The sequence below is a fragment of the Podarcis bocagei genome (genome assembly GCF_964188305.1).
Source record: "Podarcis bocagei genome assembly, chromosome: 3".
Classification (NCBI taxonomy): Eukaryota; Metazoa; Chordata; class Lepidosauria; order Squamata; family Lacertidae; genus Podarcis; species Podarcis bocagei.
In genome coordinates, this window is record NC_138127.1 from 92,476,811 (window position 1) to 92,491,153 (window position 14,343).

The following is a 14,343-nucleotide window of genomic DNA, read 5'->3' on the forward strand; positions in this document are numbered from 1 at the left end:
ATATCTTTCTGGTGAGGACCATGTTGGGTAGTTGTCTTCCAATTAGAGAGCCAGTTGACCCCAAGTGTTTCTTCCTAATTTGCAGGGCCGGTGGTAGAGTAGGGGTGTATCTGCAGCTTTCTCCTGCTTAGCTCGTCAGCGAGCACTGAGTCTCAATATGTTTCTCTGCATAAATTTAGGTACCAGAAGGTAAAAAGGTGCCAGGAGGTAAAAAGGTAAAAAGTAATAAAAATGTTGAAGCGCTAATGCAGTAAAAGAGCGGAATTAAAAAACTGCCTTGCTGAACAAAGAGGAAAAAGAGGAGAAAAAAATGGCTCTTCTGTTGTAGGGTATAGGTTTTAATAAGGTGCTTGGGTCTCAGGATCTGTTCCAGAGTCTAACAGCCACCTTCATGCAGGTCACTTGTGCGTGCTGCTCCGGAGCTTCGAGGGAGAGAAGCTATCAGTCCCAAGAGGGAATACTATCCGTGAGTTATTAAGGCAGCTTTGGTGGGGCTGGAAAGGGAAGGAAGGGAGGAAAGCTTGAGAGTTCTTCCGTCGGCTCCCAGTTTCCTTTTACTGATAGAAGCTGATAGAAGCTGGGGGTTTTTCCAAGCTGCGCCTCTTATCAGCCTAATTTGCTGAAGACGCTCTTACTCATTCCGGCAGGACTCGGAAGGGGACTTGTTTCAACCCCATTTTACGGTGTTTCCGATCACCCACCTTGAGTTTTTCCTTTCCCAGTAACGGGGGTCCCTTCACGACGGGGGAGTCAGGCCAGGCCTCTTTTCCTTCCCCTCTCACTCGTTTCAGGAGATTACTCAGCTCCACAGCACCAAAGTACGGCGGGGGGTGCGACAAGGCAGCAAGGCTAAAGCTCGAGTCCGGTGATAAAACAATAAAACAATAAAACGCTAATGCTAAGAAAAGCGGAGGCAGTGTTGAGGAGATAGTACAGCCACTAAATCATTAGAATTAAAAGATAAACCCCCAAAGGGTTTGAAAAACTACTTAAAACTACTTAAAACTTTATCTAAAGGCAGACGAGGTTAACTAGGCTGCTACCTTCGTCGCCATTTTGAGCCTCTAGACTCAAAAGTAATGATTGTTGTATCAGCTTGAACTTCAGGTCCAGTGAAATTTGATGGACCTGTTTCCTGTTGGAGGGGATGAGGAAGCCTGTCAATTTCAGTTTCTCTCAGTTTCTTGTTTCTCCAGCCTAAAGTTAGGTTCACCACATTTCCACATCAGTTTGCAATTTTTGGGGGAAGAAAAAATAAAAGCCCCAGTGAAAACTTGCCAGCATTTCAGTGAGAATTTATCCTAATAGAAACATTCTTGCATGCAATTTTATGGCGTAAACACATTTTTGCAAATCGGTTTTCATTTTCGTATGCAGTTTTCACCAACATGCCTTTTCCTGAAACACTTTACCCTAGCATTTGAATGTTTGTGCACATTCCTTGGCTTCAGAACTGCAGTGAAATTTTTGTAGAAGTGCAAATTTTGAAAGCTGTCTGTGATTCAATTTGTGCAATGCTTCAGGTAAAGTGAGACTTAAGTAGATTTGCCTTTAAGTGTGAACCAAATTAAAATTCTCCCTCACCTCTGTACATCGGTGTAGACATGCTCCACCTCTCTGTCTCATTCTACCATTGTCATATAAGAATTCAATTTTTTCCTGTCCCTCAACTCCTTATGGTTCAGATCTCCTAAGACATCAGGCGTGAGGTCTGGTAGCTGTGGGAGGTTTGCCTTCTTAACAGGTTCACCATGATTTGCCAGCCAGACCCATTGACAGTGATGTCAGGTCCCCGATCAGCTGACTGCCTGTTGCCATGACAGGCATCACATCTGCCGATGGTTCCGATTACTTGTAAACAAGCCAAGATAAATTATTTATGAAAGCTGCCATTTCTAGTCCATTAATGAGAAGTGTGCATTTGGAAACCAATAGACTCCCCCTTTGCAGCAACATACGTAAGTTATCACTCTTCCTTCATGTGTGGGTGTCCGTTCTAGCGGTGTGTGGGGTGTGTTTGAATGATTCTCATAAAAAAGAGGGACTGCACATGTTTTTACCTTCCACTCTGAAAATAGATTTCATTATATGTGCATAGCTATTTCCGAGCCTATCAGAACTTTTAATATTTCGATTTAAAACATGCATATGGCAGATTAACAACTTCTGGCGGGATAGCTCTGTTAGTACGTCTCAGCAAAAATTCCCAGATAGTATTGTGGCACTTTAAAGACTAACAAATTTATTGTGGCGTTTGTGTGAACCACGACACTTTTCTTCAGATCTATGTCACCCTGAGTGGGGTGTGTGTGTGTGTGTGCGTGTGTATCACAAATCACATGCACAGCCAGACCCACATAGTTAGGGATGGGTAGGAAATGTATACAGCCAGGTAAGGAGGAAATGAAATGTAGAAAAGAACAGCTGGCAATTGTTAGGTTATTAACAGTCACCATTCACAAAAAGAGCTGTTGACAACACAGATATTACACATTGGTAAGCCAATTAACACATGCAGTTAACAAGTCAGAATTGCTGATTCACTCTAAATCTGTTAATCTTCTAATGTGTTGATTGGCAGAAATTAATAGGGGAAAATATCTCTACAATTATATTTTTTAAATTCATGAATCCTCACTAAATATGGCAGTTAAGTATTGTTAGGTACTGCTAAAAGGTAATGTTGATATGGTAAGTTTATTAAAACAGGAGTAACATACCATATCAGCATTGTGTTGCTCATCAGAGTCTGGCAGAAATATGTATAGCGTCAGAAGAGAGAGTTGGGAGGGTTTTCAGCTGAGTGTTTCAGCTACAGCTGAGATATTCCTGCAATGCAGTTGGTCCTTGGGGATCTGAAGCAGAATTAGTAGTTCTTCTGCCTGCTAACCAATGTGATCTGTTTCTGTATTGGTAAATAAGCTGTGATTACAAAGATGTAGTAAGTCCTCAGTGCTCTTTCATGACACAGAAACAGGAAGTACATATGCCGACCTCTGGAATTTCAAATTTATTTATTTATTAAATTTTATTAGATTTTCCACAATTATAACAAAAACCACAAAGCAGAATGACACACAAAAACAGAAAAAAAGAAAAATACATCAAAATACGTCAATGAACAAAAAAAGAAAAAAGGAACAATAAACAGATAAACAATAACAACAAATTTAATTCTTTACAAATCCAACCTTTTAAACATCTTGGATGACTTCCTCTAGTCCCTCCCTTCTGAGTTTCCTTGTGGTTGAAAGTAACAGCTTTCCAATATCATTCTTAAACTAAAACAATTTCCAATTACAATCCATCTTATTAACTTTTCTTAATATTCTAGATCCCATTTATTTAATTATAACTTAGTTTAATCCTAGGCCTATTTGTTTCTTTCAAATTTATTTGGGGGATGGGGCGAGCACTTTAGTAACTATACTGTATTAACACCCCTTTGTTTACATTGCAGAACTGACTTAGGTAACAGTGGTTTTCCTATTTCCAGAACCGAAGCAATGGAACCTTTTTCTCTGTATGACATCACTGCTGTTGTTTACACCAAATCCACCGAGAGAATTATTTCACCCATGGTTGCTGAACTTTACCACTTAATTATAGCAGTACAATGGGGAGAAGTGAATCGTGAAGGTTTGGCTGGTTTGCAGGAGGCAGCGGAGGAATTAGCCAAAGCTACTGGACAGCTTTCCTCTACTGCAAGGAGGTAATATTTATTTTTTAAAAGTAAAATAGTTCAGTTTGAAATCTGGGCTCAAACCAACCAACTAGCCATCCAAATTCCCCCATATATTAAGTCAGGGACTGGGCTTGCCAAGTTGTCCTGCAGGGCCATCAACAGATGGGTAGAAAGAATAGGATTTTGAGAGGCGCAAGACCACCAGTGGCTCCAGTCTCTTAACGTTCATTAAAAACAAAAACAAAAAAGTCAGTTGGCCATTTCTGAAGAAAGTTAGCATGCAAATTGTGGAGGTATCTCTCATGATTCAGCACTTATCAGGCATTCCTAAGGACACCTAATCCATCACTGTTGCTAAGCCATCAGAGGAAGCAATGCTGGCTCCAGTGCTATTTTTCTAGAAAAAGAGTTATTGAGCTGAGTCCAATATGGCCTAGGACCCTCGTACCTACGGGACCGCCTCTCCTGGTATGCCCCATGGAGGACCTTACAGTCTGCAAATAATAATGTTAAGTTGTGGGTGAACATATCAGACGACACAGCGATTCTTCAAACAGCTCTTGTTAATTCACAGGCCAGAACAGAACTGAACTGAAGGGTTCAGCCAGCCTGCTTATATAGAGCTCCAGTACAACGCAACTGTAACAACTTTCTGTAACTATCCAACCACTGAATGTCACTTTCAATCCCTGATTTGCATATGTGGACCTGAGTGAAAACTATCTACAGTATCCCCCTGCTGGCCCAGGGTGAGAACTTCAGTACATAACAAATAACATTTTGGAGGTCCCAGGCCTCAAGGAGGTTAGACTGGCCTCCACCAGAGCCATGGCCTTTTCGGCTTTGGCCCCCACCTGGTGGAATGCTCTGCCACAAGAGACCAGGATTGCCTGGTTTTATGTATTTGATGTTAGCCACTCTGAGCCCTGTTTTGGCTGGGGAGGGCGGAGTAGAAATAATAATAATAATATTTATTGTTGTTGTTGTTATTACTATTATTATCTTCTGCCTGATTCTAGGCTGGCTGAAGAATCCGATGATGAGGTGCTAAAGCGGGAAATGGCACCCGCAGCGGAATCTCTCCTGATCTCTGGAGAAAACATCCTCCTGGTTGCTCAGAAGCTTTTTATTCAACCTGATGCCATGAACTGCCTAGAGGAATTGGCTGCATCTGCAAAAAGGATCCTCGTGGAAACCATAAAAGTACGACAAACGTCTTTCCAGTGTGTTTAAACACAAACGGGCTCGCTCACCAGTGTTTCAGTGATGTCTTCTTCGACAGTTAATTGTGACAAACTGCTGGCTGCAACCTCAGGCTTCTTCTATATGGCGTCATACCCTAGGCCTTCTTCCTGAGTCAGTGGGGAGTTGGGGGCAGGCCTTGCAGTATCACCCTGGTGGGCGCAGGGTGCCGTAACTGGTGGACCATGCTGCTCATCAGGGAGGAACAAAGCTTGTAGTGTTTACATACATGCTCAGACTTCATTGCACTGTGAATTTGTATTTATATTACTAGAGACTGCAGCAGACCCTCCAAGTGTCCCTGTTTTCCAGGGACCGTCCCTGTTTCCCAGAATCTGATTTGATCCCAGAATGTCTCACTTTTCCTTAGGACGTCCCTATTTTCATCAGAGAAATGTTGGAGGGTATGGAGTTATCCGACCCCCGAGCCAAGGAGATCATTAACTATACAACCTTTAGAAGACATCTGAAGGCAGCCCTGTACGGTGGTACCTCGGGTTACATATGCTTCAGGTTACAGACTCCTCTAACCCAGAAATAGTACCTAGGGTTAAGAACTTTGCTTCAGGATGAGAACAGAAATCGTGCTCTGGCGGCGCAGCAGCAGCAGCAGCAGCAGCAGCAGGAGGCCCCATTAGCTAATGTGGTGCTTCAGGTTAAGAACAGTTTCAGGTTAAGAACGGACCTCTGGAATGAATTAAGTACTTAACCCGAGGTACCACTGTATAGGGAAGCTTTTAAATGTTTGATTATGTTGGAAGCTGCCTAGAGTGGCTGGGGCAACCCCATCAGATCGGCAGGGTATATATACAATAAAATTATTGTTATTATTTTTATGGAGTAGGGCGTCCCTATTTTCATCGGAGAAATGGTGGAAGGTATGCTACAGTCATCATTCATGTTGCTCATGATGGGCAGGCGAGTAGTGGCAGCAGCAACATGACTGGGGGAGCATGGCAAGGCCTGCCTACCTGCTTGCGCACTTCACCTGTTGTTGTCACACTGAGGTTCACCTCGCCACCTAGTGGTGGCCATGCAAACTACAGCATGACGACTTTTTTCTTGCAATAATATTATATAGGTAATATATGAAAATGAAAGCCCATCTTTGGAACATTAGGAGAGCGTAGGGGAATCTTTTTCAACCCAGGGGGCCACATTCCCTTCTGAGCAACCTTCTGGGCACCACCACATGCTGGTGGTGGGCGGGGCCAGATGCAAAAATGGGTGGAGCAATGGATGTAATTTTTCCCTTTGTACAGCAGCTAGTTTCTGCACCCACTCGCACACCCCTCTCTTTTCTTTATCCAGGCAAGCAAGAGGCATTGTCTGAGTTTAAGGACACATTCTAGCTGGGCCAAAGCATTCAAGGTACTAAGCAGGAACAATGAGACATGTGGCCTGGGTAGAAAGAGGAGATTGGAGGGTTGCGTTCAGCTTCTGGGCTTGAGGTTCCCCATTCCTGCGTTTAGGATAATGACACTATTGTTGTTGTTTAGTCGTTTAGTCGTGTCCGACTCTTCGTGACCCCATGGACCAGAGCACGCCAGGCACTCCTTTCTTCCACTGCCTCCCACAGTTTGGTCAAACTCATGCTGGTAGCTTCGAGAACACTGTCCAACCATCTCGTCCTCTGTCGTCCCCTTCTCCTTGTGCCCTCCATCTTTCCCAACAGCAGGGTCTTTTCCAGGGAGTCTTCTCTTCTCATGAGGTGGCCAAAGTACTGGAGCCTCAGCTTCAGGATCTGTCCTTCCAGTGAGCACTCAGGGCTGATTTCCTTCAGAATGGGTAGGTTTGATCTTCTTGCAGTCCATGGGACTCTCAAGAGTCTCCTCCAGCCCCATAATACAAAAGCATGACGCTATAATGACATTATAAGAGTTGCCAAATACAGTGGTACCTCGGGATAAGTACTTAATTCGTTCCGGAGGTCCATTCTTAACCTGAAACTGTTCTTAACCTGAAGCACCACTTTAGCTAATGGGGCCTCCTGCTGCTGCCGTGCCACCGGAGCATGATTTCTGTTCTTATTCTGAAGCAAAGTTCTTAACCTGAAGCACTATTTCTGGGTTAGCAGAGTCTGTAACCTGAAGCGTATGTAACCCGAGGTACCACTGTAGATTATTGCAACTATGCTGACATTTTAAAATCTATTTTTATTTTAATTTTAATCCTGACCTTCATAAAATGAGATGACAGCACAGGAAAGCTGCTAATATACCTGTGCTTTTAACATTATAACTAGTATTTATATATCAACATTCTCAAAATGCAGGTGGTGTTTAATCTCCCTCACCCAAAATGATTATTCCAATGCAATTAAAAAATAATAATACATACGTTCTTAATTAATTTACTAGGTCCTCCAAGCAGAAGATGATGCCCTGGTTAGGAAGATAATTCAAGCTGGCCACTGGCTTTTCAACTGCCTCCTTGTACTGGAACCTGCTGAGGACGTATCCACAATGCTGGTCACTTTCCGCAGCTTTTCGGAGGCTTTGTTGCTGCTGACCAAACTGACAGAAAGACTTCTTTGGGATCTGAAAGACCCTAGTCGGAAGCACTTGGCTCAAACCCTACAGCTCCTTAAGAACTGCATTCCGATGCTATACACAGCAAAACTCAGCAGCTTAAAGCATCCTGATGATGAGCAAGTGGAAGTCTCGAAAAGCTATATTTTTGGCTTGGCAAGAAGCACGGTGAAGGAATTGATCTCCCAGCTGAGGAACAAGGGAACAAAGAAACTACATGAAAGAACCGGGCTCTTTCCTCACCATTTGCACAATGTTTTGAGCCTCCTGTCCAGACCTCAGTCCAACGAGGGTGAGATAAGCTTCCTTGTAGAATCGCTAGTATTCTACAGCATGCTGTTAGCTGACTCATCAAGAGAATCTGTGAAGCTCAGTCTGGTCCAGCACTGCCATCGCCTCCTGAAGTTCAGAAAGATGATTGCCACAAAGGAGGGCACATTGGAGGGTTTCCCAGTGGAAAACCAGAGAGGGGGTAGTATAGAAGAGAAATGTTCTGCCATGAGAGCAGAGATGGAAAATCTTGATCAAGCAGTACGTACTGCTGTTCTCTATCAGGTTCTGGACAATTTTGTGGAGACCAAAGGACCCATGAAGAGGTTGGTGGAAGCTGCCATGCAACCATGTTCTCCTGCTGAAAATGGAGGATTCCTAAGAAAACTGAACCCTCTCACTACTGAATTCTTCAACCATTCCAACCAGATGCTCAAAGCGACAAATTTTGTTCTAGTCACCTGCACCGAAAGGAAAACCATTCAAAGCATTGAAGGTTGTGTAGACCATCTGAGTAGACTTCTTGCCGCTGTGCCTGCCCTCCTCAGTGAAATGAGCCACCCTCCAGGTCGTAAGGGTGCACCCGAAAAATTGCAGTTCCTGTGTCAGACGTGGTTGAGCACAACCGAAAGCCTGCTGATGTGTTTGGACAAAGTAATTGATCTGCGTGAATTCCTCAAATTATGTCTGCAGGACATGGTGGAGCACAAAGCAAGGAGTGAAAAGGCCTTAGAGGAGCAGCAGTCTGGAGAGTTTTCTCAGCACGCATCCAGTCTTTCCAAAAGAGCTGTGCAAGTTGTTGAGTTTATTAGCAGACATCTGGACAGAGCCAGAGATCCCATTTTCCGGAATGGACTGCTGGTTCTAATTAAGCAACTGGAAAATGCCATACCGCAGGTGAAGGTTGCTGCAGATCAGTGTCTGGCAAGAATGGCTAGTCTGCAAGCCAAAGATGAATATTCAAAGAGGGCAAAAGATTTGATGGAGGCTGCTTGCAGTGTCAGACTGGGACTGGATGAGTGCAATCAGCCAGATATTCTCAGCCCACTTCGGGTGGGTGTTCGAAGCGGCATTATTTTCAAAGATGTTCCAGATTGTTTCACTCCCCAGGACCTTATAGAGCTTGATACACAAAGCACCACAAAGCAAAGTAGTTCAAACAATTCAGAATTACTTGAAGAGCTCTCAGGCAGGTCTATCCCTGTCTACAGTTCTTCCTCCCCAAATCCTAGTGGCAGTGATTTATTTTCTGAAGGTGCAAGTGGAAGGATTGATATGCACACTCTGATCAGCGAGATCCTAGCAGCTACAAAGACACACAATGTCACAAGTCTAAACAGTGCTTGCTCTGACTTATTGGAGCTTTCCAGTTGTTGGGTGGATGCTGCTAAAGAGGCCTTGCAGGTTTCTAAGCTGCCTGTGTCAGAGGAACTGTTGCAATACAGAGAAATAGTGACATTAATCCCTTGTCTTATTAGCTCAGCCAGAGAGGTAGACGCAAACTCTATTCCTTGCACAGAGACACTTCAGCAAACAGCAGTTTTGCTCTCAGAGAGAATTGATGCAGTTAAGCAAGGTCTGACCGTTGTTGCAAGTTCCTGGTACAGCCTGGCTAGGCAGTTAATTTGCGTTCGATCCTCTCCCGAATTTTCTGACGATGCTAAAGTGTTAGGCGAGATCACGGAGATTTTGCAGGCTGTTGTTCAGCTGGCTGGCCAAGCCACTCATCTAGAACACGATGAGGGGCTCCCTCAGCTTCCTGGACTTCACGAAACTTTTCTGCGAGTTCAATCTAAATTCATTTGTGTGCAAGCCAGGACAAAACTCTTGCTTGGAAAGGCGCTGGCTGTTAATCAGCCCCGCTCCAGCAACAAAGCTGAGCTGGAGACAATGGATGCTCATTGCCTCTTGTGGTCTGTCACCATCCAAGCATTCCTAAACTCTGTAGACCAGTTTATAGGAAGAGACGTCTTGTCCTTAACCGAGTTGCGAGCCAAAACAAAGCACCTGCCTTGCTTGCAGAGCAGCCTGGCAGCAGTATCAGAAAGTTCCCTTCGGATACAGGAAGCAAGCAGGCTGTCGCTTCTGTCATGTGCTGAACACAGCGCTAAGCATGAGGTTACAGCACTAAAGGAGCAGATGAAAATACTGACATACTCCCTGCTTGGAGTTGCCGATGTTCTGACTGCCTCCCCGCTGCCTGCCCCCAATTTGTTAGTTCGTTTTGAGCTTCTCCAAAGGGAACTTGCCATAACAGCCAAAGTCCTTCTGCTTCAGATGAGTGCGATCAATGGAGAATACTTGAGTTGCATCCGAAACATCATCAGCCGAACCCAGCCTGTGCCACGTGGCAGTGAAGGAGACAGGGGCGAAATAGACAAGGAGGCCTTTGAGAAAAATGCGGATGAGCTCCGGGCAAATATCCAGATGGTCAAAAAGACCGTCGGTGATGCTCTGGAGAGCCTTTCTTCTGAGGAACTGAGAGGGAACTTACTCTCCACAGCAGACCACCTTCTGCTCCTCACTGATGAAGTGATCAGGAGAGCTGGGGAACTCCAAAGCCACCTAGACAAGGAGCATCTTCTCGGAGACAGTGTTTTATACGAGTGGTCTGCTACAGCGGCTTATCTTGTGAAACAGCTTCAGTCCACAAAGGGTGCAAGTGAAGCGGCTGTGGCGCATGTGAGGAGGTGCTTGCAAAACAAGGAGGGGCACATGCCTTCCAGCCAATCTGTCTGTCAGCTGCAACTCCCCTTACAGAAAGAACTGGGTAGCGCAAAGGACCAGAGTCCTGGGACTCCAAAGCAGAAAGGCCCTAAGACTGGGCAAGGCCTGTTGCTTGCTAGGGACGTTACCAAAACGGTAAGATGGTTCGTATCTCCGATAGCTCTTTAGCAGTTATTGAGCTTTGCTTTGCCAGCAATACCACTGCTTTCTCATGAGTAGCATCAGGATACGGTGAGAGGAGCAGAACTGCTCCAACTTATTGCAAGATCTTTTCTGAAAAATCCATTCTTTTAGCCTCACCAGTTTCCCTTATGGGAAGTGGGTTTTGGAGCAAACAAATATGGGTTTTGTGTTTGGGGGCTCAGAAGCCATCTCCACCTTTCCCTCGGCTATTTACTAGCCCTTCAGTCTATCGTGCTTCTCTTCTGTGACGTGTGTTTTGTGAATCCAACTACATCCACAGGCCACATGTTCCCCTCCTTGGGATAATGTACCCTTCCCCAGCTCCAGATTGCTGCCTGGCTGGCCATGCTGGCTGAGGCTGATAGATTAACATACAAAACATCTGGAGGCACCAGGTTGGGAGGGGGCTGGCTTAGGGAGACAAATATGCAGAACTGGCCAAGCGTTTGCTTGGTAAAAAATACCCCCACACCGCTACTTCTTCCAATAGCAGAAGAATAAACTTGCTGCTGGGGTCTGAAGAGAAACAGGACATTTTATCAAGAGGACATGCTGTATATTCTCTAGGCTGGAATTTCCTCTTTTGCTTTCTCCATCAGCCCCGGGAAGATCCGCAAAGTGGTTTTGAGCCCAGTCAGTCTGAACGCAGCTTGAGAGTCAGCCCTGCTGCCTCGCCGGGAGACTCTGAGAAGTTGGGGCACGACGGCTGTCCAATTGCACAAGTCACCCAGCAGATGACAACTCAGATGTCCTACATGGCCAAGTTTCTAAAAAGGAAGGGGCCAATCGCGGTACTTCCACATTAATGTTTTTTCTTTTGGGAAAGAAGACCAGGGCAAAAGCTCAGAAGGTCACCATATTGCTCCTTCTCAACAGACTCTGCCCTTTCTCATTTCTCTACAGTGCTGCCTCTGTTATTCTGCTGTGCAAACTCCTGGAGAAACTTCACCTATTAAATAAATATGCCAAGCTGGCTTTCAGGGTGCTCATCTGTGCCTTTTGTTTTGCTTTCCTTTGCTGTCTTCTGGCTGGTTATGCCTTTCAGATGCCTGTTTCACTCTGGACAACATTGTCCTTAACCTCAGCTGAAATGTTTAAATAGTCCACATTCCCTTTCCACATAGAAAACTATTCTATCAGGAAGAATGCTCCAACCTAGCCCTTCTCCTTAACCTGCTGCCTTTCTAGATGTGGTGTGGGAAGGTTTGGGGCATCCAGATGTTGCTTAACTACAACTCCCACCAGCCCTAGACATTGGCCATGCTTGCTAGAGCCAATGGGAGTTGTAGTTCAGCAACATCCGGAGGACCAAGGGTTCCCTGCTCCTGTTTCCAGATGCAGGGAGCTTTATAATGATATTATTCCTCAGCTGCAGGTTATAGACACTGTCTCTTAAGGCCTATTCTGAGTTCTTTGGATAAAGAGTAGAGTGTGAATGTATTAGTGGATATCAGGGCTGATTTTGTGTTGGATTTTGGGTTTTCTTTTGGAACTGCTTCCCATTTAGACCAAGGAACAACTCATTTCCTGCGCCGCACAGATCATTTCTGGAGGGGAAACCCTGGTAAAGTTTGCAGGCATCATTGCAAAGAACTGTCTAGACGAAAGATGTGCGACCGAACTGCTGTATGCCATGGAGCAAACCAAGACCATTAGCTACCAGCTTAGCATCGTTTCCAGGTAACTGGCTCTTTCAGAACATGCTCTCTGATTCTTTCCATAGGATAACATGCTTTGCATTTTATCCTTGGCACAATTTATTGCTAGGGGAGAGATTTATTGCATATCTCTGTGTAGGGCTGAGGAACCTGTGACCCTCCAGATATTCATAGCCTCCAGATCTCATTAGCTGCCTGCCCCCTGGGGAGCTGGGATGATGATGGTCTGGACTGGAGGGCAAAAGGTTCCAAGCCCCATTCTAGTGGATGAGGGAGGGAGTTGCAGCAGTGAACATACTTACTGTGAGTTTGTTCTTGTAAACTGGATTGGTTGAGCACTTCAGTGCTGGCTTTTCAGCACTGGTACCCAGGAAAGGTGAATCATCTTTCTTTAGTCAATTTTAAAGTTTTGTTTTTTTAAATCACCCTTGATCCTTACGTTTACTGGGATGGTTGGCAATGGATGATATGAACTAGCCTTATTGGGGTAGAATTACAATATTACATAAATAAAAGAGTAATCAATAGAACACCCCAAAAACATCCCTAGAGGGTTTAGATCAGGAAAACAATGCATGAGTAATGCTCAACGCCTCTTCCTCCAGCCATAGAAGCCCCATGTCACACCTTAGGTGCACTGCATAATGCTTTCTCTCTGTACTTCCAAGGGTAAACGCATCAACAGGTAAAAGCAGGTCATCTGCCGAGCACCTTGTGAGCAATGCACAGAACCTAATCCAGGTAGCTCTTCAGATGTTAAAGGCTGCAGAAGTGGCTTGCGTCAAAGTAAGTAACCTTTTATTTACATACAAAGCAGGGGTTTGGGGGTCCTTACATTAAAAAGACTATGTGGGAGAGGGGAGCGAAACTCTTCCCTCGTCTTACCTCACTGCACTTTGTTGCTTCAAGGCAGGAGTAGCTAGAGTCTAGACCTTTTCGGTTCACATGGACTACATTCACCCTTGGGCCAGTCATTTTAAACTGGTTTATATGAACCCATGGTTTCAAGTTGGCTTTAGCCACCAATTCAAATTAACCACATTTTGTCAGTTGTGGCACTGCAACTAGCTTGTGGTTAAGCAAAAGTGGAAGCTTCTGGACCCCTCACAGCTGTGCCAGACGAGAGAGGAGTGAAGAGTGTGTGAACTCAAGGTTTGCTTTGGCTTTTCACATCGCACTGAACTAAGTGTTTTGATCTTGGGATGTGACATACTCAGGAAAGTGAGCATTTTCTCACTCATCTCTTGTCAACCACCCTGAGATTGTGAATTGTTTTGCTTGCATCTGCTTAGCATAATTCTAAAGCCCCCGTTTCCTGAATGTATTAGTTTCACTTTCAAACAGCATTACTCTTTCCTTGCTTCGCTTTTCTGCAGGGTTTGCGTCAACCGGCCCCTAATTCAGAAGAAGCCAATGTAGCTGCATTTTGCAGCAGGTGGAGGGAAAGTCTGTGGTGGCACAGGGCCAAGGAAGCTTTAAATTCAGACAGAGATGAACTGGGACTTCGCAAAAAGGGATCGTGGACCGAACCCACATTCACATCCATGACCCAAGAACTATCAGCTCCTTAGTCAGAACTGCTCTAAATCTAAATGCTTTGCTGTTTCTGCCCAGAAGCAGGTTACTGACATTGGTTATGCTCCAACTTGTGGAAAGAGACATCACACTCAGAATAATTTAGTCTGCCCATTATAGTTGCTGTGGACGTAGTGCCCAAGTTCAATGCACAAATGTACTCACCACTATGGTCACAATTATTCACATGCTTAGCTGTTTCCTATCCTCAAAGTTGCAGCTCTGCCTTTCAATATGCCTATCTTGTTTGTTTCAGATGGCTTCAACTTCACTACCATTCACCCCCCCCCCCCATGTCAGGTAGTAGAAAGAATACCAAAGTTGGGAGACATGGGTTCAAACCGCTGCTTGGCCATGACTCTCACTATATCTCAGGCTAACGTACCACACAGGGTTATTGTGGGTAGGAGGAAATGACCAGGCAGTCCAACAAGTATATACACCTTAGGAGGGAAGGGGGAGAAAGCAGATA

At 44.9% G+C, this 14,343-nt stretch overlaps 1 protein-coding gene across 3 annotated transcripts; it reads left to right on the forward strand.

Moving 5' to 3' along the window:
* Positions 1-1,078: 1,078 nt before the first annotated feature.
* Positions 1,079-14,277, forward strand: LOC308583930 (uncharacterized protein). Of its 3 annotated transcripts, none has more exons than XM_081188403.1 (8): positions 1,079-1,958; positions 3,497-3,712; positions 4,705-4,888; positions 7,288-10,590; positions 11,238-11,429; positions 12,146-12,318; positions 12,965-13,082; positions 13,673-14,277. In XM_081188403.1, the coding sequence occupies exons 2-8, from the start codon at positions 3,507-3,509 to the stop codon at positions 13,865-13,867; spliced, it is 4,371 nt and encodes a 1,456-aa protein (XP_081044529.1). In that variant the 5' UTR covers positions 1,079-1,958; positions 3,497-3,506; the 3' UTR covers positions 13,868-14,277. The 3 variants fall into 3 exon arrangements, with proteins under 3 accessions (XP_081044529.1, XP_081044531.1, XP_081044530.1); XM_081188405.1 differs by having other exon boundaries at positions 12,179-12,318; XM_081188404.1 differs by having other exon boundaries at positions 1,079-1,523.
* The last annotated feature ends 66 nt before the right edge of the window (positions 14,278-14,343 follow it).

Excerpts from the sequence above, each read along its gene's own strand:
- LOC308583930 (XM_081188403.1), top strand. The coding sequence starts at position 3,507 with ATGGAACCTTTTTCTCTGTATGACATCACTGCTGTTGTTTACACCAAA. Across the intron at positions 11,430-12,145 it reads AAAGGAAGGGGCCAATCGCG|ACCAAGGAACAACTCATTTC; the intron begins GTACTTCCACAT and ends CTTCCCATTTAG. Across the intron at positions 12,319-12,964 it reads CAGCTTAGCATCGTTTCCAG|GGTAAACGCATCAACAGGTA; the intron begins GTAACTGGCTCT and ends TGTACTTCCAAG.